General features: G+C 46.1%; 4 protein-coding genes across 4 annotated transcripts in view; 2 read left to right on the forward strand and 2 right to left on the reverse strand.

The window, feature by feature from the left end:
• Positions 1-6071, forward strand: part of LOC311319170 (uncharacterized protein) — an 8484-nt gene extending 2413 nt beyond the window's left edge. Inside the window, exons 4-13 of the mRNA XM_084450639.1 lie at positions 483-822; positions 1402-1495; positions 1645-1732; positions 1903-2218; positions 2523-2616; positions 2708-2795; positions 2905-3205; positions 3931-4024; positions 4160-4247; positions 4625-6071. Of these exons, the coding sequence (XP_084306765.1) occupies positions 483-822; positions 1402-1495; positions 1645-1732; positions 1903-2218; positions 2523-2616; positions 2708-2795; positions 2905-3205; positions 3931-4024; positions 4160-4247; positions 4625-5236 (2115 nt within the window). The 3' untranslated portion in view covers positions 5237-6071. The remainder of the gene's footprint in view (positions 1-482; positions 823-1401; positions 1496-1644; positions 1733-1902; positions 2219-2522; positions 2617-2707; positions 2796-2904; positions 3206-3930; positions 4025-4159; positions 4248-4624) is intronic.
• A 28-nt stretch (positions 6072-6099) lies between these two features.
• Positions 6100-12345, reverse strand: actr6 (actin related protein 6). The gene is made up of 11 exons (XM_084450640.1): positions 12199-12345; positions 11942-12059; positions 11642-11710; positions 11283-11406; positions 10510-10645; positions 10349-10405; positions 10155-10253; positions 8269-8347; positions 7595-7766; positions 6638-6776; positions 6100-6411 (listed from the first exon to the last, which is right to left on the reverse strand). Exons 1-11 carry the CDS (start codon positions 12264-12266, stop codon positions 6282-6284), a joined length of 1191 nt encoding a protein of 396 aa, XP_084306766.1. The 5' UTR covers positions 12267-12345; the 3' UTR covers positions 6100-6281.
• A 778-nt stretch (positions 12346-13123) lies between these two features.
• LOC311319562 (serine-threonine kinase receptor-associated protein-like) lies at positions 13124-20629 on the reverse strand. The gene is made up of 10 exons (XM_084451129.1): positions 20494-20629; positions 19986-20186; positions 19720-19855; positions 18737-18818; positions 18001-18073; positions 17681-17780; positions 17113-17250; positions 15614-15750; positions 13649-13798; positions 13124-13505 (listed from the first exon to the last, which is right to left on the reverse strand). The coding sequence occupies exons 2-10, from the start codon at positions 20095-20097 to the stop codon at positions 13435-13437; spliced, it is 999 nt and encodes a 332-aa protein (XP_084307255.1). The 5' UTR covers positions 20098-20186; positions 20494-20629; the 3' UTR covers positions 13124-13434.
• Positions 20630-21058: 429 nt separating this feature from the next.
• Positions 21059-22949, forward strand: lyrm5b (LYR motif containing 5b). Its single transcript, XM_084450949.1, has 3 exons — positions 21059-21098; positions 21435-21499; positions 21975-22949. Exons 2-3 carry the CDS (start codon positions 21455-21457, stop codon positions 22185-22187), a joined length of 258 nt encoding a protein of 85 aa, XP_084307075.1. The 5' UTR covers positions 21059-21098; positions 21435-21454; the 3' UTR covers positions 22188-22949.
• The last annotated feature ends 33 nt before the right edge of the window (positions 22950-22982 follow it).

Consider the following 22982-nt stretch of genomic DNA (forward strand, 5'->3'; position numbering starts at 1 on the left):
ACTATTAAGTGCTTATTTTATTAAATGATTTAATTAATTTGTTTCTTGCCAACGGTCAACCAGTGACAACTGTAAGCTGTAAAAATTCTTCCCTGACCCCTCTCAACATGGCGATCGAGCAAGCTCCTGGAGTATGTTTGTCTACCGGCTAAGAACATTTATAAAGCAATAAATTACATAAAATTACATTTTCAGAGTAAGAGAGGCTGGAAACTAAGCTTAAAAAAAATAAAATAGTGACTGACTACCGCTTGTCAACCGACAGTTTGTCACCGACTACGGTCAAACTGCCCCTACGGTCAAACTGCCCCTGATGTCCTGTCAAAATGCCCTGTCAGTTGACCCGATGGTGTCAGGTCGTCACGTTTTGCGTTTGGGCCCCCTGCGGGTATGAAGGTGGCGTCCTTCACTGTGAGGGACGTGCGTTTGTGTGGGATCGTGTGTTTGAAGGCGCCTCTCTGATGTCGTTCTGTTCCTTCCAGGATCTGAAACAGCCTCATAGCGGCGAGGAGCCAGCGGGGGGCAGCGCCGAGTCGTGGCCCTGGTTCCACCTCATGGATGAAGCCATGGGAGGCCGCCTCTTCAACACCAGCCTGGTCCTGATGGCGGCGGAGATCCCGGGGGGGTCCTCGCCAGTGCCCGGCGACCGAGCCAGGGAGCACCAGGAGAACACGGACATCCTGGAGTTCCTGATCAAAACCGAGATGGAGGACAGCGTGGGGACGGAGACCGTGGAGGACGACCGGACGGTCAACGCCGACGGAGCCCCGACCGAAGGCATCCCCATCGGCTGGAGAAGGATGTCAGAGTGCACCTACAAAAGTCAGTGTGGTTCTGGGTGTTTAAGAACAGGACTTTCAAGGTCCCATGCATGCAGCTCCCCAACACCAGCGTTCAGGTTCGTCTGAGGACGACTTGGAGAGAGAGTCTCAGATATATAGATATATATAGATAGACAGTCAGTGTGGTTTTTGGTGTTTTGAATATGATTTTGAACGTAGCATGCGTTCAGTTTCCCAGCATCGGAGTTCAGGCTTGTCTGAGGACGCCCTAGAGAAAGAGTCTCGGATGTATTTAATTCTGCGTCTGATTTAGGGATGCAAACAATCGAAAATCGATTAATTGGTCGTTAAGGGTTTGTTCGAGCACGTGAAATTTACTCGATCTGCTATCAAACAACGTGGTAGCGAAGCAGCCATCTCGGGAGAAATGCAGAGAAATCAACAGCGGCATATTTAAAAAAAAATGTTGGTATTTTAATTACAGTTAATCGATTGATTGATCGTTAACATTACCAATGATCGATTCTGAGACGTGCCTACAATTTGCAACCCTAGTCTGATTTGATCTTTGATCTCCAAGCGGTTAACGTTGTGTTGTTGTTGTTGTTGACGTTGACAGTGACCGAGCCGGAGACTGAGCGGATGATCAAGCTGCGTGCGGTGAATGAGGCTCTCTTCACGGGCAGGAAGCACACGGCCAAACCAGCCTGGAGGTCAGTACCCACAATCCTCTCTGCACCGCCTGCAGAAGAATGGTGTTTACTCCCCATGACTGTGAGCTGTTATTGTTTACCAACGCATTCCTCTTTCCATATCTCCCACTGACCTCATCACCGTCGCTCTCGTTCTGATTTCTATCCAGAGCTATTTTATACGAGTTGGGACTTCAGGGCAAGGTGACCACTGACCAGCTCGCCAAGAAGTGGGACAACCTGAAGAGGAGATATAAGGTGGTGTTGACGTCACTAAAGATGTCACTAAAGAACTATTAGATTGATCCACTTGTATTACATCTACGTTATGATGCGTCCTCGTCTGTGACATTTCAGACGTTCTTTGCTTTTATATTTTATTTTTTAAAACAATCTGTTGAGCAAACGGTTGAACGTCGTGTGTCCAGGAGCTGAAGTTCCCGGCGCGCGGCGTGGAGAGCAGCCCGAGCTCCTGGCCGTGGTTCTACCGCATGAACGACGCCATGGAGGGCCGCTTCGCAGGCTCCGCCCCCGTGCTGGCGCCCATGGTGGAGGAGGGCGACGACGAGTGCGAGCCGTCGCCGCCCCCCGCGGCCAGGAAGCGAGCTCGCCGGACGCCGGGGAGGGGCGGGATGACGGAGTTCCTGACTGAGTCGGAGATGGACCTGCTGGTGGAGACGGAGGACAGGAACGGGGCGGCGGCTCTGGGGGAGTTTCACAAGATGGCCGAGTTCACCTACAAGCGTACGTGGGCGTCGGTTGGTCGGCTGGCTGGGAGGTTTTCTCAGAAAGCTGTTGAATGTGATTCGGAGGTGGAATGGAAGACTTGGCTTTGTTACTGTTGTAAAGTAGAGAATCACAAAAGTTCCTTTACAATGTTTCAGATTCAGAACTTTATTGATCCCAGAAGGGCAATTCAGCCCATAACCCATCCACAGTTAAACACACAGAAGAAACATTCTCAGGCAAAACAAGTTATATATATATATTTAGACTGTGAGTAAAAGTAGAAAATCAAGTGCTCATCAAAGGATGACTTGCTGTGCAGTGACCGAGGACAACATCAAGAGGCTGATCGAGCTCCGCGCTGCTAACGAGGCGCTGTTCACCGGCCGCAGGAACACGGCCAAGCCTGCCTGGAGGTGAGGGAGCTTCTGCCTCACACGGTTCGGTTTGTACCCATGATGCAACGCCTCCTCCATAACCACCGCTGATCCACCTCTGTTTCTGCAGAGCCATTGTAAAGGAGATGGGCCTAGCAGGGAAACTGACCCCAGACCAGGTGGCCAAGAAGTGGGACAACTTGAAGACTAAATTCAAGGTAATAAACTATATATGTTGGCGCTTGAAAGAACCTGTGTGTGTGTGTGTGGCTCAGGGAGGTCCCGCTGGGTTGGACCCCACGCTGAGCTAGTCTCCTCCCTGTCCAGGACCTGAAGTACCCGCCCCAGGGCATGGAGAACCAGACCAACCCCGCCTCCTGGCCCTGGTTCCAGCTGATGACCGACGCCGTGGAGGGCCGGCTGGCCAGCAAGGCCCCGAAGATCACGCCGCTGTGGGCCAACGAGGACGACAACATGTTCGCGTCCTCGCCACCCCCCAGCGAGAGGGGCGGAGTCTCTGAGCTGGAGGAGAGCATGGCGCCGGCGGAGACTGAGTCAGAGGGGGCGGTGACCTACATCGACGCCAGCGGGGAGGAATGTTCCACTCCCACAGACTTCACCTACAAGAGTCAGTGGCTTCACCTCGTCTGATTCTTGTTTTATTGTTTTTTATTAACCCTTTTAACCCTGAAAATACAGTGACAACATTTCGAATATTAATTGGATTTTCCCTATAATTCTAGAAAGCACAGTTCCTCAGCTTTCAGCAAGTGTTGGAGTGAGGATTTTTTTATATTTGTTAGATATTTTTTTAATATTATTAAATATTTGTTAGATATTTTTTAAAATGTTGCCGGTGACGTGGTCGTATTAAATGGGTTAAAGCATTTCTCAAAGCACAGTGTAGGTGACGGACAGGAAAGGTGGAAGAGAAAGAGAGAGAGAGAGGAAGACATGCAGCAAAGGGCGTGGGCCGGATTCGAACCCACGCCGCTGCGGTAAGGACTAGCCTTTACGTGGAATGCGCCCCAGCCCACTGAGCTACAGGGTCACCCCACCTCATCTGATTCTGAATTGGTCAGAGGGACTTTAAATGGTGGACAGTAAGAGGATTCATCCTAGTAGGGAAATACGTTTAGCGTAGATTTTAGGGAAGTTGAATTGAAAGCGAAGCTTTTAAACAATAAGTTCCCTTCATTTCTGTGACATGAAAATGATTTGAGCTTGCTAATTGATAACAGCTGGTTAAGTACGTGTCACCAGAATGACTGTAAATCAGGAGGAGTCACATGACCACCGGGCTGGTGAAATAGCCACGCCCGTTTATTGAGGTGTATTTTGTTTGGCGCGTAGTGACGGAGCAGGACACCAGGAAGTTGATCAAACTGCGTGCTGCTAACGAGGTCCTGTTCACTGGGAGGAGGAACGCAGCCAAGGCCGCCTGGAAGTGAGTCAGCCAGTCCTGTCAAAGCAGAGTGCCACGCCTTTATCCTCTGAATGGAAAACGCATGTACTGGATAGAAGTGACTGATGTGTCGGCGCTATAGATGTCGTGCTGAAAGCATCACTGTTTGTTTTGCAGGGCCATTTTAAAGGAGTTGGGTCTCCTTGGAAAAGTGTCTACGTACCAGGTGTCCAAAAAGTGGGACAATTTAAAGAGGAGATATAAGGTAATGTGTGCGTATGATTTCCAAGTGTGGAGGTTTAGATCCGTACATGTATTGCTGCGTCCTCCACACCCATCCTTACAGATGTGCCTATTCATTTTCTTAACCACATGGAGCCCAGTTGAATGAACTCCCTCCACCAGTATAAATAAGGCCCGGCTGCATCACTGATCAACTGTTCGGTGGCGAAGTCAACTGTTCTGTCACGAGGGAGACCCGGGTTCAAATCCATAGTTGGAAAATAAAAATACACAAGTTGAAATCGGTCACTCACACACACACACACACACACACACACACACACACAGAAAGGGCCGGTTCCCGACATCCAGGGCTAAACATAACGTTCTGTCCCTCTGTTCTCCCCCCCTCTGAACCAGGACCTGAAGTACCCTCCGGTGGGCATGGAGAGCATGGCGGACAACGCGTCCTCCTGGCCCTGGTTCCACCTGATGAACGAGGCCATGGAGGGCCGCCTGGCTGCCAGCGCCCCGGTCCTGACCCCCATCACCCAGGAGGACGACCAGCACCCCGAGCCCCCGCCCCGCACCCCCCGAGCGCGCCCGCCCCCGGCCCAGCCGGACGCCAGGGCCGCCGACGCCACCCCGAGCTTCGACCGGGAGATTTACGTCGTTGACCACGCCACCGCCGACGAGTGCCAGCGCGCCTCGGACGAGTGCGAGAGAGCCCTGAGGGAGGAGCGTCTGGGGCGCGGGGCCGGGGGCGGGGCCAAGGCGCCCACGCTGGAGAGGGAGTGGGAGATGCTGGAGAGAGAGCGGGCGGCGGTGGAGAGGGAGCGCGCCGTGGTGCAGGCGGAGCGGCTGTGGTTGGACAGGGAGCGGGCGGCGCTCCAGAGGGACAGGCTGGCGTTCGAACACGACCGCGTGGCGCTGGCGAGGGAGAGGGAGGCGTTCGAGAGCGAGAGGGCGATGATGATGAACACGGTGACAGTGGTGCACACTGGACACATCAACCCCGCCATGGGCATGTAGACGCTTCCCCTCCGCAGGAAACACATCTGTGAATAGACTTGGCGCCTGAACCAGCCACACTACAGAAGGACTCTGGCTCTCTCGCTGAAGTTGAGAGGATGGTGCTGCTCTGCTGAAGTTAGCAAATCAGAGAGACTTTCTACCCAGAAACAAGCTTGACGGCATGCTCTCATTGGCCCAAATTCAAACACTCAACTTCCAATGAGAGTGCGCTAATTTTGTTATAACGGTGGCGTTCAATATCTTAAGATTTTGTTTCTCAACTGAATCACTTGATAAAAATATTTCAAGTAGTTTATACTGTACATTGTGCACTTGGTTTCAATGACATTTGGGAATTGCCTTTGTTTTTTTTAAGGCAAATGACAAGCCTTAAAAAGTAGTTATGAATATTGCTTTTGTTTACTCATAGATCACATCCAATTTGGACAACTCCGTTGGTGTATCGATATACAGTATGTGTATAAATCTCTTGGTTGCCAACTACAATTAATGTGAAAGGTATTTTCCCATGTACAAATATTAACTTGTATCTATGTGTACCTGTAAATTGCTGCTCAGTAATTTTTTTCTTAAGAAATCAAATTAAGATATGACCAAAGCTCTGACACATTTGCTTGTGACAGAATATATATTTTTCAAGAAAGACTCACGACTCAACATCATATTGTTACTCAATAACACTCAAATAAAAGGACCATACTCTACACTTTCATTTGTATTAGTTTGTAGATGACTATTATGGTTAGCTCTGTAACAAACATCAAATACACCGAGTCTGTAATGTATCGCTGCTGTTGCATCATGGTCTAGCCCCGCCCCCCTCATCAGATCTACACAAACGGACTATTTTGAACTCAAAACTGCCATTTTCACGGAAAGCCACTGCAGCATCATGTAAAAAATATATATGGGACTTTCTTCAATCACAAAGGTACCGACTGTCCCACGACTATATTTACAATCCCATCAGAATGTAGCAACCTTACAAAACGATACATGTACAAATCTACTACCCCCCCCTCCCAAGACTAAACATATCAAATTAGATATCAAATTTTTGTTCACAAATGAAATGTCCGTTCTCCTCATAGTCCTCGCGAGTGACCATCATGTTGTCGAAGTCGGGGTCTTCGGCCAGGAGCCTGCCCCCCTCCCAGGGGTAGCACACGGGGCTGGGGGGAGACGGGGGGCGGGGGTCAGTCTCAGGTCATCGCTTGTGTTTCAGTAAAGCAGCAACGACTAACGCTAAACATTCTTTCACTTGTTAGACAGGCCTACACTTCAACACAGAAAATACATTCTTACAGACATAACGAAACTATGTATTTTTTTTTTTTTAATGACTGACGATTTTCCTAGCGTAGTCTATACATCAAGCCTCTGCTCATATATACTCACTTGGGAGGCTGGATCACGGACACCTGGAAGTCTGTGGGCGCCAGAGACCGAACCTCCTTGTAAACTCGATCCCGGAACCCGGGGAACAAGGTGTTCCCCCCCGTCAGAACAATGTTCTTGTAGAAGTGGGGCTGCATCGCTGGGGAACCAAACGAGAGACAGGAACATCCCAGCGGGAACGTCCATCATCACACACCAACACACGTCATGTTGTCTAGGGGTGTAAGAAAATATCGATACAATTAAATATCGCAATATTTCCTGACGCAATATTGTATCGATTCTCTGAAGCGCTGTTCGATGTTTATATTTCAAAGTGGTGACGTGTTTTGGTGTATTCAAGCCTCCGGCCGCTAGATGGTAGCAGGCATTTAGCCATTAGACTTTCCCTTTCATTTCTCGCAGGAAGTGCTGTTTCTTTTATATATATATATTTTACATATATAAAATAAACAGTATTTGTTTATGCATCACATTGTGTGTTCTTTATGCTGTGGGTTTTTCTAAAAGTAGTATGCCTGGATTGTTTTGGCGTGAAAAATCGCAATATATTGCCTTGCTTATAGTATCCTAATATATCGCAATATATCGTCACCCCTGTATTGGGATAAATGGTAAATGGACTGCACTTATATAGCGCTTTTCCACCTTAGCGGCACTCAAAGCGCTTTACAATGGCCTCTCATTCACCCATTCACACACACACTCACACACAAATGGCGGTAGCTGCCATGCAAGGTGCTAACCTGCTCATTGGGAGCAATTTGGGGTTAGGTGTCTTGCTCAAGGACACTTCGACATGTGGACAGTCGGAGCTGGGATTCGAACCACTGACCCTTCGATCACTGAACGATCCGCTCTACCAACTGAGCTACAGCCGCCCCATACGTATCATATGGTCAGATTCTTGCCAATAACAGCCCTGATGTCGTGGTGGTGTGTCCAGGGCTCTCCTACCCCGGGGCATGTTACTGATGGAGCTGACCAGCGCCTCGGGGATGCCGGTCTCCTGGATGCCGATGTCCGCGGGGTGGAAGAGCATCTCCGGCACGGCGAAGCGCTCGTTGGCGAGACGTAGGATCTGCTCGCCAGTCTTGTACTTGCCGGTGAAGTTCATCTCTTCTCTTGGCTGTAGGCAGGGACACGGGATTAACACTCAAACACAAAACACTAGGGCTGGGTTTAAAAAATCGATTTATTGATTCTGAATCGATTCTGAATCAAATGATTCAGAATCGATTCATGAATCCCAAAATCGATCTTTTATTTAATGAATGAATGAATAAATGAATAGTTTATTAATTAATTCAATGATTCATTCATTCATTCATTTTTGGAAATCAGTATCGATACCCAGCCCTAGTATTGATGTGTTGCATAACTTGGCGGCCATGTAATTAAGGTTACAGCTAAAAAAAACAAACAGGTTTTAGTAACACTAACCGAATCGATATTGAATCGAATCGAATTGAATCGTGATAATCGATTCTGAACCTTGTGAATCAGAATCGAATCGATTCTTGAAATTCGACTCGATACCCAGCCCTAGAAAACACACAGGGTCCTATTACTGGTTTGTCTGAGAGGAAACTAGACGGGTGAGACTGCAGATTTGAATGTGAGGGTTTTACCTTGCAGAAGCCCTTCTTGATGGAGCTGAAGTCTGGCAACACATAATCTCTCATCACTGTGTTGTCCTCCCCTTTCAACCTGAGCAACAAGACAATCTGCTTTAGAACTCCTACCACTCCATTAAACATGTCCTAACACCATCCAACATAACTAAATAACTCCTACCACACCATTAAACATGTCCTAACACCATCCAGCTAGTTCCTAACACCATCCAGCTAGTACTAACACCATCCAACTAGTCCTAACACCATTAAACTAGTCCTAACACCATTAAACATGTCCTAACACCATTAAACTAGTACTAACACCATCCCACTAGTCCTAACACCATCCAACTAGTCCTAACACCATTAAACTAGTCCTAACACCATTAAACATGTCCTAACACCATTAAACTAGTACTAACACCATTAAACATGTCCTAACACAATCCAACTAGTACTAACACCAACCAACTAGTCCTAACACCATCCAACTAGTACTAACACCAACCAACTAGTACTAACACCATCCAACTAGTCCTAACACCATCCAACTAGTCCTAACACCATCCAACTAGTACTAACACCATCCAGCTAGTCCTAACACCATCCAACTAGTCCTAACACCATCCAACTAGTCCTAACACCATCCAACTAGTACTAACACCATCCAGCTAGTCCTAACACCATCCAACTAGTCTTAACACCATCCAACTAGTCCTAACACCATCCAACTAGTCCTAACACCATCCAACTAGTACTAACACCATCCAGCTAGTCCTAACACCATCCAACTAGTCCTAACACCATCCAACTAGTCCTAACACCATCCAACTAGTCCTAACACCATCCAACTAGTACTAACACCATCCAACTAGTACTAACACCATCTAACTAGTCCTAACACCATCCAACTAGTCTTAACACCATCCAACTAGTCCTAACACCATCCAACTAGTACTAACACCATCCAACTAGTACTAACACCATCCAACTAGTACTAACACCATCCAACTAGTCCTAACACCATCCAACTAGTACTAACACCATCCAACTAGTCCTAACACCATCTAACTAGTCCTAACACCATCCAACTAGTCCTAACACCATCCAACTAGTCCTAACACCATCCAACTAGTACTAACACCATCCAACTAGTACTAACACCATCCAACTAGTCCTTACCCCATCCAACTAGTCCTAACACCATCCAACTAGTCCTAACACCATCAAACTAGTCCTTACCCCATCCAACTAGTCCTAACACCATCCAGCTAGTCCTAACACTATCCAACTAGTCCTAACACCATCCAACTAGTACTAACACAACTAAATAACTCCTACCATACCATCCAACTAGTACTAACACCATCCAACTAGTACTAACACCATCCAACTAGTCCTAACACAACCACCATTAGACTAACATACCATACATACTCTATTATAACAGATGGGCCCCAGGTGATAATGTACTGTGTTATAACATGAGCCCCAGGTGATAATGTACTGTGTTATAACATGAGCCCCAGGTGATAATGTAAATACTGTGTTATAACATGGGCCCCAAGTGATAATGTACTGTGTTATAACATGGGCCCCAAGTGATAATGTACTGTGTTATAACATGAGCCCCAGGTGATAATGTACTGTGTTATAACATGAGCCCCAGGTGATAATGTACTGTGTTATAACATGAGCCCCAGGTGATAATGTACTGTGTTATAACATGAGCCCCAGGTGATAATGTACTGTGTTATAACATGAGCCCCAGGTGATAATATACATACTGTGTTATAACATGAGCCCCATGTGATAGTGTACTGTGTTATAACAGATGGGCCCCAGGTGAAAGTGTAAATACTGTATTATAACAGAGCCCCAGGTGATAGTGTACGTACTGTGCCGTCTCCATGTCTTTGAAGAAGTCCTGGGAAACGTAACACACATCCTCCTTCACCTGGTTGAGAACGTGAGTCTCATCCATCACATGCAGCTGCCTGTTAGGAGGGAAGGTTTGACTCAAATCCAGGAACTACATTTGTGTCTTAACAGAATGCCATTCAAATTCATGAGCACTTTCATATATTCTTACCTGTATGAAATGATCTCCTTCAAGTGATTTGTCAGTAGCTTTCCTCCGACGTTGATCCTACAAAGCAACAACAACATGGAACGTCAGACAAACGGTGTCATCGCCGTTCAACAGCTGCTAGACTGAAGCCTGGAGCCCGTCCTCGGGGAACGTTGTCAAACCTGCATATCCCCTCTTTCATCTTCTCCCCCCGGCAGTACGGGACGATGTGGGTGAAGGAGAAGCCGCTGTCGACCACGATGCAGCACTGCTCCGAGCTGTTCTGGTGGAAGTAACGCTGGCTGCTCAATGAGCCCACTGGGTCAGAGAGGAGTATATTCAACCAATCAGGAACAAGCGCGTCATAGATTCATTACCATTTATTGCGACAAATGGAAGCCAGTTAAGCTTGGCGCTGATGGCTCCACTCTAAATGACTGACCCTGGGTTAGCCAAGCAGCGGGCTACGCCAAAACAGGGAGCGTGCTACAAAAACAACATGAGGACATGGAGAGGGTCACAATAAGGCATGGAGGATCAGTACTGACCAACACGCTACAGACAAGGAGCAGATGCACAGACAAAAGCGACAGACGAGGGCATGCATAGGTGGGCAAAAGAACGAGTAACAGAAATCAAAAGACAAAGTGAGAAACAATTACACACACACGGCCACCTGACATGGCTGCTTCATCTGATGGCCTTTATTACCAAGGATTTTGGGGTCAAAAGCTTATAGGGGTTAGAGTCAATGGCTCATAGCTCTTGATGCTCATAAAACACTTGTGTAAGAGTTCAGACATCTATTGAGAAATCAACAAGTGGATGAGATTCAACAACAGAGATGCATGACAGCACCTGGACGACAGGAGAGGGGATGACGGCACAGAGAGCAAATCAACCCGAACTTGGCCAAAACATACATGAAGCCAGCGTAGCTTCCCTTTGCACTCACCATTGATTCTGAGTGCAGCTTGGAACTGGTACTCTTCAAACAGGATCTCATTCATAGACTCCTGGATGGTGGTGAAGTTGAAATAGGGCTCCGTGATCACGATACTGGTGTCGGCAAAGTCCACCTGCAAGAGACACACGTGAGACACAGAAGACAGAGAGGGGACACATTCACACCTGGCAATCGTCTATGGAAATGTTCAGCCTACAGCAACCTCACACACTACCTCTGCTATCGGAGTGAACGGGGGAAATAACACTCAGCTTTATCTGGATATGACATTACAAAACCTCAATGTTGTGATTTGCAGCAGAAATACATCATTCAGCTGAATTCGTTATTCAGTAAAGAAACAGCACCTTGAACATTTCTTTTCCGAAGAGATGGTCCCATACTTTTCTCTGGACATCCCAGTTGACGAGGTAACCCTAAAAGATAAATATGCTATTACAGGTGTGACCAAAGCAGGAAATAGTTGAAGGTTTACACAATGCCTGAGAAGTATTATAAATAAATACACATTGATTCATTCAAGATCCTTCTACTGAACTGTTACAAATGTCAGACTTGAAACAATAGCTCATCTTTGACCATGTATGAGCAAAGCAGCTATATACAAGCCAGATCCACGGTGTAAAAGATGACATGTACATGCTCACTTTTTGGAAAGGCAGAATGTAGAAGAGTCCTGATGGGTCCTTGATCTCATCCAGCTGGTTTGCTGTAAAAGTCTTCAGCCTCGACGTCTTGGAGCGGAATTGACAATTTGGAATGACGCTGAAAACAGTAAAGAACTGAAGTTAGACAGATCCTTCTCTTCAGCTAGCTACCATAAGACAATCATGATAAAAATCAATCTCATATTAGCTCTAGATAGCAAGCTAGCACTAGCGGTAACTAGCATACTAGCACTTACCTGACTTTTTCGTGGCTATATCCAATTTTAGCTGTATAAGCTCCGTTATCGAGAACTAACGTGGTCATGTTTTAATAACACGGGCTTTAATCAAGTGCTTCTTCCAACTGGTTTTGTTTTATTCCATAGTTTGACCAGATGTGTATCACAAAAACATTCAGGTAAGAGGAGCATTTGTTTATGCGCACGATCCTGCCATCCAATCAGATCCCACGTTTGTGTCCTTCGATTAAGACAGCCGGAGAAAAACAAGTACCGTCACATTAGTTCCTAGTAAAAAAAAACAGTCTTGACACTGTGGAATGAGAATAGGTTTACCAAACTGCAGCAACCACCGATTATTATTATTATCACAGACATTAAAATGAGTATGATCATATATTCTGCTAAACTTGTATGTCAACAACCCAGATTATAACAGGCCACCCAAGGCTCTCGATCAAAACAGTCTGCAGCAGTAGTTAACAGACCAACACCACAACAACAGCTGCTGTCTCAATCCATATACTGCCATCCTTATTGAGACAGGCTGGAGTGGAATCTTATTGGACTGAGCAGGTCACATGTCTAGGCATGCCTGTGGTGGAAGACATGATGATGCCGTTGTCTGGGCTGAAGACGACCCATTTCTCTAGTAACAGAGTTGACCAGCACCTCTATCAACCTGCATCAACACGTTTCCACATTTCAAATTTTTCATGAAAATAAATATTAGTTATGAACATCGATGATGTAGGATTTAAATGTTTTGTTCCGGAACCCTAACCAGACGCAGCTCTGTCCAGTGTTATTGCTTCAGACTCTGAAAGACATGTTCTAAAAGACATCACACGTGGGCATTTAGAGACATGTAAACATTCTTTAATTTAACAATGAAATACAGGTGCAACACTTGCAAAACAGGACTTAAAAAAAAACAGGCCAAGAACTAAGATTTTGCATTGCCCAATGTAAACGTGTCTCCTGTAAAACTAAAATCTAAAGGCGTCTCCTGAAATGTTAACCCATAAAACTAACATCTAACGCTCAAAACGCTTCTGCGATTGGGAAATGAAACTAGAACAGGACTGGGTGGTCACATCGTCATCGTCACGGGGGAACGCGGTCACTGCCTCGGCGCTCCCAGACCTACAGTAGCTGGCAGGTTTGGGGCGGGACTCCCAAGGCGAGCCCCGCCCCGTGTGCTGTAGGACCCGGGTGAGGAGGAAGCTCCTCCTCCAGCGCCGCGGCGGCGCCTCAGGCCTTTATCTCCGGGACCAGGGGGGCGGCGGGGTACGGGGCGTCGGAGGGGTCAGAAATCAGCTCCTCTGTACGGCACGACAACACAGTTCAGAAGAGGACAAAACAAAACGAGTAATGAGAAAATAGAGCGTTTTTTAACTCCTCTGCCTACTGCGTTATTCACAGAGCGTCCCCTGAGGACAGCAAGGCTAGTCCAGCTGGTCATCACCTGGCAGGACACACTTCCACAGGCCGTAGGTCTTCCCCACCGCCGTCTGCCACAGACGCAGGGTCCCGTCCTCCGAGCCGCTGGCGTACAACTCCCCGTCGGGGCTGAAGCGAACACAATGGACCGGCCCAAAGTGGCCCTTGTACGATTCTACACATGGGAAGAGATGGGACATACCATTCACATTCACATGTAAGGTAAGAGATGGGACAAACCATTCACATTCACATGTAAGGTAAGAATCTGGCTGAATGAGAACCACATGGGCTGGAGTATGACTAAGATCAACCTTGCATATTGTCTGCTTATTTCAGATACACTGCAAATAAATACGTGGATGTTCTGGTACTTCAGTTGTGTGCTCGTCTGGATAAATACACTGATACTCCAGAACAAGAGCGCTCACAGGGTCTCCCAAATGTCAAGTGTCTCCATATTCATTTTCATTGAGTATTCAACATCCCACTACTGTATCCAGAAACAGAAAGGCTAACAATGAAACCATTTATAGAACGGCTCTGGACACACAGGAAATTTGGTGGCATGTGACACTATGAATCTGTCCAGTGCCACTAAAAAAAGTGATTGCTGGCTGCTTGCCACTTGACTTTCATCATTGTTGCATCTTAACATTTTTTAATGTTTCGTAACGTACTTTGATTTCAAATAAAGATTCTCCAAAACAGCTGAGCTGCGATCACCCAGTTCCTGTGCAACCAAATGATGTTCTACTGCCACTAGCAGGCAGACTGGTGTGTGTGTGTGTGTGTGTGTGTGTGTGTGTGTGTGTATGTGTGTGTGTGTGTGTGTGTGCGTGTGTGTAGGTATAGCTTGAGTATTGTTTTTAGAGGATGCACAAGGAAATCGCGTTGTACCTTGTATAATGACAATAAAGCTTTTGAACTGGAACTAACTGAAAACCTTAATGAAACCCTGAAATGTCATTATATGCTAGATACAGGAGTTAAATGCTAGTTATATGCTAGATACAGGAGTTATATGCTAGATACAGGAGTTATATGCTAGTTATGCTAGATACAGGAGTTATATGCTAGATACAGGAGTTATATGCTAGTTAAATGCTAGATACAGGAGTTATATGCTAGTTAAATGCTAGATACAGGAGTTATATGCTAGATACAGGTGTTATATGCTAGTTATATGCTAGATACAGGAGTTATATGCTAGTTATATGCTAGATACAGGAGTTATATGCTAGATACAGGAGTTATATGCTAGTTATGCTAGATACAGGAGTTATATGCTAGATACAGGAGTTATATGCTAGTTATGCTAGATACAGGAGTTATATGCTAGTTATGCTAGATACAGGAGTTATATGCTAGATACAGGTGTTATATGCTAGTTATATGCTAGATACAGGAGTTATATGCTAGATACAGGTGTTATATGCTAGTTATATGCTAGATACAGGAGTTATATGCTAGTTATATGCTAGATACAGGAGTTATATGCTAGATACAGGTGTTATATGCTAGTTAAATGCTAGATACAGGAGTTATATGCTAGATACAGGAGTTATATGCTAGATACAGGAGTTATATGCTAGTTATATGCTAGATACAGGAGTTATATGCTAGTTATATGCTAGATACAGGAGTTATATGCTAGATACAGGAGTTATATGCTAGTTATATGCTAGATACAGGAGTTATATGCTAGTTATATGCTAGATACAGGAGTTATATGCTAGTTATATGCTAGATACAGGAGTTCTATGCTAGATACAGGAGTTATATGCTAGTTATATGCTAGATACAGGAGTTATATGCTAGTTATATGCTAGATACAGGAGTTATATGCTAGTTATATGCTAGATACAGGAGTTATATGCTAGTTATATGCTAGATACAGGAGTTATATGCTAGATACAGGAGTTATATGCTAGTTATATGCTAGATACAGGAGTTATATGCTAGTTATACGCTAGATGGAAGGAGTTACCTAGTTCCTCCTTAGTGCTGTAGTCGTATTTGTAGAGCTTGAAGTCGTCTCCCCCGGCAACAAAGAAGTCCTTCTCTGGATGCAGGGAGGCGGAGTGGATGGAGGCCGGAGCGTCCACGGTCTGGATGAGCTCCAGGCTGGAGGACCAGAGGACAACACACTCAACCAGGGGACAACACACACTCAACCAGGGGACAACACACACTCAACCAGGGGACAACACACACTCAACCAGAGGACAACACACACTCAACCAGGGGACAACACACACTCAACCAGAGGACAACACACACTCAACCAGAGGACAACACACACTCAACCAGAGAACAACACACACTCAACCAGAGAACAACACACACTCAACCAGAGAACAACACACACTCAACCAGGGGACAACACACACTCAACCAGAGGACAACACACACTCAACCAGGGGACAACACACACTCAACCAGGGGACAACACACACTCAACCAGGGGACAACACACACTCAACCAGGGGACAACACACACTCAACCAGAGGACAACACACACTCAACCAGGGGACAACACACACTCAACCAGAGGACAACACACACTCTACCAGAGGACAACACACACTCAACCAGAGGACAACACACACTCAACCAGAGGACAACACACACTCAACCAGGGGACAACACACACTCAACCAGGGGACAACACACACTCAACCAGAGGACAACACACACTCAACCAGGGGACAACACACACTCAACCAGAGGACAACACACACTCTACCAGAGGACAACACACACTCAACCAGGGGACAACACACACTCAACCAGAGGACAACACACACTCAACCAGGGGACAACACACACTCAACCAGAGGACAACACACACTCAACCAGAGGACAACACACACTCTACCAGAGGACAACACACACTCAACCAGAGGACAACACACTCTCAACCAGAGGACAACACACTCTCAACCAGAGGACAACACACTCAACCAGGGGACAACACACACTCAACCAGGGGACAACACACACTCAACCAGGGGACAACACACTCTCAACCAGAGGACAACACACACTCAACCAGAGAACAACACACACTCAACCAGGGGACAACACACACTCAACCAGGGGACAACACACTCACAACCAGAGGACAACACACACTCAACAGCTGAGAGGACCAGAGGACAACACACACTCAACAGCTTCAAGGGACCAAACGTTGTCTGGCGAGTAGCCGAGGACCTGATATGTTTACAGAACGAGATGCTGCAGTGTCTAGAGCCTTGAGAGAGAGAGAGAGAGAGAGAGAGAGAGATAGAGTTAGAGAGAGAGAGAGAGAGATAGAGATAGAGATAGAGTTAGAGAGAGAGAGAGAGAGATAGAGAGAGATAGAGATAGAGATAGAGAGATACAGTAGATACAGTAGATAGCTAGATAGAATAGCATGGGACTATATACTACCATATTTACGGTAAGTGTAGTAAAGAAGAGGTGCTGGTGCTGAACCACACCTGAGTGCGTTGTAGAAAGCGATGGTCTTCCCGTAGGTGATGAGCAGGACCTCCCCCTCAGGCATATACTCCATACTACTGACCGACGCCTCGAAGGACAGACTCTTCACCACCTCCATACTGCTCCTGTCCCAAAGCCTGGATCACAGCACCAGCGCAACATCACTACCACAGTACTACTACATGACAGACATGTGCTTCAACGACACGCAGTAGGATGTGTTCCCTGTTAGTGCACTAGATTTCCAGATAGGAGTAGTAGGCATTCTTAATAATACCTACTATAAGACTATTAGGCATTCTTAATCAACAAAACCTATTATAGGAGAGTCTTAATCAATAATCCCTACTACAGTAGTGGGTATTCTTAATCAATAATATTTACTATAGTATATTCTTAATAATGTCTACTATAGGAGACGAGAGGGCCGAGTTCACAATCTACTTTTGTCCTTATGAATACTTATGAATGAATAAGTGAATGAATGAATGAAATGCGCTTCTAAATAAAGTTTGCTGACCCTTTGAAGCTAGCCAGCGGAGTGACAGGAGGGACAGGAGGGCTCACCTTACTGTTTTGTCGTCTGCGGCAGACAGGATCTGCTTGTCGTCGTTGCACCACAGAGCTTTCTTGATGGCGCCGCTGTGACCTGCAATCTCTTGAGGCTCTGCACACACACACACACACACACATACGCAAGCGCACACACGCGCACACACACATACGCACGCACACACACGCGCGCACACACACACATACGCACGCACACACACGCGCGCACACGCACGCACATAAAGTGTGCACAGTTTAATATTAAAAATACAAATTATGAATGAATATCAATAATATAGCTTCTATGTATTGTATTAAACGAACTATGCGGTCACCTGCTTCTGGCTTCCTCAGGTCATAAATGCGCAGCACCTTATCGTTTCCTGCTGTCAGCAGGTGATTACTGTCCTAGGAAGGTAAAGCACCATGTCAGCACAATCAGCACACTTCTCACTCTCTGCCTTCTCGCTCTCCGCCTTCTCGCTCTCTGCCTTCTCGCTCTCTGCCTTCTCGCTCTCTGCCTTCTCGCTCTCTGCCTTCTCGCTCTCTGCCTTCTCGCTCTCTGCCTTCTCGCTCTCTGCCTTCTCACTCTCTGCCTCTCACTCTCTGCCTCTCACTCTCTGCCTCTCACACAAACTCCTATAGTCCTCATGTCAAGACCACCGTACACCCGTCAATAACTAATCTATCAACTACCATACACATGTCCTATAACTAATACAGGATATCAACTACCATACACCTGTCAATAACTAATCTATCAACTACCATACACCTGTCAATAACTAATCTATCAACTACCATACACCTGTCAATAACTAATCTATCAACTACCATACACCTGTCAATAACTAATCTATCTATGCCCTAGATTATTTTTAAGGTCAGGTGTAAAGGTCCCAGAAGCAGCATGCAAGCCCTCTTGCTCCAAATGCCGTCCATAGAAACTATGAAACCTCGCCGTATTGCTGGCCATCTGGAATGCCTCTCCCCCTAGAGAATGGCAGGGGAACAGAGCAGTGCATGCTGGGAGAGAGCAGACCTTCTGAGCCCGGATCAAGGATCTCTCACCTGTGTGAAGTTGACAGACTTAACAATGTGCTTGTGGGCCAGGGTCAGGACTTCGTCACCCGACACTGCATCCCATACTTTCCTTCAGAGGAAGAAGAGAGAGGGGTCAGTCGACCAGCTGGACCAACCCTGGATCTTCATGCCTTTAACAACTGGGTGAGGAGTGTGAAAACGACTAAAGACACTGTGGCTTCACTGGACATTTCGATCATAAATTCTCTCATGACACTGTCAAGAATGCCGTCTGTAACCGAGTTGAATTGGTTCAACTCGCCCCTCTTTATAGGCTAAATACCATCCCCCCACACAACTGATTCACTAGCTTCTTGGTGGTGTAGCTGGTAACTGAATCACTAGCTTCTTGGTGGTGCAGCTGGTAACTGAATCACTAGCTTCTTGGTGGTGTAGCTGGTAACTGAATCACTAGCTTATTGGTGGTGTAGCTGGTAACTGAATCACTAGCTTCTTGGTGGTGTAGCTGGTAACTGAATCACTAGCTTATTGGTGATATAGCTGGTAACTGAATCACTAGCTTCTTGGTGCTGTAGCTGGTAACTGAATCACTAGCTTCTTGGTGCTGTAGCTGGTAACTGAATCACTAGCTTCTTGGTGGTGTAGATGGTAACTGAATCACTAGCTTCTTGGTGGTGGAGCTGGTTGAAGTGTTTATGAGAGGTGGCCGCGTGTGTGTGTGTGAGTCAGAGGACCAGCGTTGGAAACCAGAGTGTGGGCAGAGTGGGGATGGAAGTGTAACTGAGTGAAACGTGGAGCAGCTGGTGAAGCGAACGAGCATTGACAGTCTCTTCAAGAGGGAAAGCAACGGTCAGCGCGTACCCCTCACACAAGCTTGTCGAACGCGGGTTCGAATCCCGCCGAGGAAAGACTTAAACATGGTCCGAACCGTTGAACACAACGCAGACGAGTACGACGGTTACAGAAGCTACACTGACGAACGACACAGTGACACATGATCTAATGCTTACGCAGTAAAATCAGCTGCTGCAGTTGCTGCCTTGGTGGCATCTTTGTTGAGCGTGGCTCCCCACACTGCCCCCTTATGCCCAAGGAAGGTCCCGATCCAGTCCCCCGTGTCACCCTGACGCAACATGGGTTTGCCATCTACACAGAGACAAACATCAAAGACATGCTTCACATATAGCACACTCTATAATCAAAGAACATTCTTTACACTGTAAAACCAAGACCTTGCCAGTGTTGTGTGAGGGAGGGTTATTGGTGGGACACTTACCTTTACAAGCACTTATGAGAAAATATCCATATGGTGTGATTCCACTAAATGCCAGGTCCACAACTGGTCTGGTGTGCCCGGAACAAGTGAGTGGAGTCTGTCTCATTGCCATGATGGTTGGCTGAAGCAACTTTACTATACTAAAAATGACTCAATGACTCTTTAAAATGAAGACGGGGGTTGATTGCAATTAATCTCAATCTGAAAGAGAAATGTAGACCAAGTTAGCTACCTGCCTAGTGTCAACAGTTAGTTCACTACTGATCAGTAACGTTATCTCAAGAGTAGCTAACGTGATCTTGAAGTTTCTCTGACTAACAAAGCTAACGTTAGCCTAGCATTAGCCTTAGCTTAGCATTAGCCTTAGCTTAGCATTAGCGTTAGCCTAGCATTAGCCTTAGCTTAGCATTAGCGTTAGCCTAGCATTACAACTCTTGTTCGCAGGTGTCCCGTTGCCATGCTAGCTCCATGCCTCCACAACCACAAGAACATAGGTCGTTATACTCACCGTTTACTCAACTGACTCTACGAGCCATTTAAAGACCGCTTTAGGGAGCAGATAGGCGGGTTCAGCTCAGTGGGTTCCCTAAGAAGCGGTCCACTGCCAGCTACACCGGAGCTCGTAGCTAAGCTAGCTAACTGGGAGGTGCACCCTTAATAAAGCTCCGACTGGAAACAAATGACCGTTAAATTAGCGCGAGGCTGGAAAGCGCCACACTCGTGAACGTGACAGTTGGGACATTTTATTAACTATGGGTTACTGTGTCGAATATGGATTATGTATTCAGAATGGTTTGTATAAAACAATATCTTGCAAAACGAATGCCTATAAAATACATAGATGTAGGGTAAAGTCCTGTTCCTCCATGGAAAGTGTCTTTTTACGACCGTTTACGTTTGAATCACACTCCGGCCGGTAGGGGGCGGTAATGCACCACAGGTTTGTTTGAATCACACTCCGGCCGGTAGGGGGCGGTAATGCACCACAGGTTTGTTTGAATCACACTCCAGCCGGTAGGGGGCGGTAATGCACCACAGGTTCACGTTTGTTTACAAAAGAGCAAGTGTGACCAGATAGCATTGCGACGGGCAAAGAACATTTCTATCTAAAAGGTAGCTTTGCCTGTCAGATCCTATCAATTTCTTTACAAATGTATTTTATTGTCATGGCGTGGTTAATAGGATGTGACCCAAGTTAGGTGTAACTGGCTAGCAACAGACTAGCAGCTTTCCTAAGTTCATATACTAACAGCTGAATAGCAACCAACTTTTCTCGAGTCGAAGTTAGTTCTCCAAGTTAGACCTTTAAAAAATGGGTTATCTGTCAAGGTTGCTTTAGCTTAGATTATAAAATCACCTGCTGTGGACTTTGCTTAACCAGAGCAGATTCCTTCAGGTGACCAGACTGTGTTAGCTTAGCATGCTAACCCCTGTTCCCTTCCTACACAGATACATCCGTCTGGGGGACCATGGCCAGTCCACTGAGGGGTGAGGTGGTCAAGCTGTACAAGACGGTAAGAAGATGGCCTATAATTATACTATATATACTAGCTTATGCTCTTCAGTTTTTGTATTACATCCTACTAGTGATCTCACACAATAAAACAGACACCATTCAGACAGGGGTCCCTGGGTGAAAACGGTCGTCAAAGGATGAAATGGCTCAATTCAGTGTAAATTATAATGTAAATTCATCAAATGGGTTCCAAGTTGGTAGTATTGTGTTTTTAAATGTACTGTTTTCACATTGTACTTTATATTTTTTTTACCATGTATTCGTTTTTAATTTTTGTACTGATTTTATATTATCTTTTTGGTATAGCAGTTAAATTTGCTCGTATGAGCATGTGCTATATAAATAAACTTGACTTTGACTACAGCCTGACAGAAAATGCACCAAAAATTGCCATGCATGACAAGTTGACTTGGAGAAGAAACCTGTATCAGTGGTTTATGGCAGAATTGTTCCAACCCTCTTTTCGCCAACAGCTCCTGTACCTTGGCCGTGAGTATCCCAAAGGTGCTGACTACTTCAATGATCGACTGAGGGCTGCCTTCATCAAGAACAGAGATGTGACCGACCCAGAGCAGATCAGACAGATGATCGCCCGCGGGGAGTTCGTAGTCAAGGAGCTGGAGGCCTTGTACTACCTGAGGAAATACCGCGCCATGAAGAAGCGCTACTATGAGACAGATGAATGACCGAGTTCACACCACCGTCTTGTGAAGGGACAACCTACTTTCATACTTTCAATGTCAAAGTGTCTGACAAGAACAGATACTGTAGGGTTTAAGGGTGGAGCTGCCAAGCTCGCATGATTGAAGGCCACAGATGGAAGGCCTCTAAAAGGCCTTGAGGTCCTGAGTGCACCCAACAACTTGTCATGCCATTTCCTGTGGCACAATTATACAGTGCCTTTTCTGATAGCTGTACGTGACTTCTCAAAGGATGCAAAGATACAAAAGCTTTCAGAAATGTGAAATGTTTGTATAATGGACTCCTGTAGTCTTGTCAACTGTTCCCTGTTGTACCACTAATACTTTGAGATCAGTTCCGATCCACTGACATTCACAGAATATATGTGCATCAACCTACTGGGAAGTTTTTGAAATGAAGAGAAAAATCTTGATAAATGGTTAAGAAAAAGAAAATAAAAATATTTGCTTTAATAAAACATTTAGAGTGGAGCTATAATAGTGATACATGGAACATCTGAACATGGATCACATTACACTGAGGTAGAGGTGTTGTTCTAGGGTCAGTCCACCCTTGCACTGATCTCAGATCTGTTCTAGGGTCAGTCCACCCCTGCTCTGATCTCAGATCTGTTCTAGGGTCAGTCCACCCCTCCACTGATCTCAGATCTGTTCTAAAGGTCAGTCCACCCCTGCTCTGATCTCAGATCTGTTCTAGGGTCAGTCCACCCCTGTTCTGATCTCAGATCTGTTCTAGGGTCAGTCCACCCCTGCTCTGATCTCAGATCTGTTCTAGGGTCA

Source organism: Borostomias antarcticus, assembly GCF_949987555.1.
Source record: "Borostomias antarcticus genome assembly, chromosome: 16".
Lineage (NCBI taxonomy): Eukaryota > Metazoa > Chordata > Actinopteri > Stomiiformes > Stomiidae > Borostomias > Borostomias antarcticus.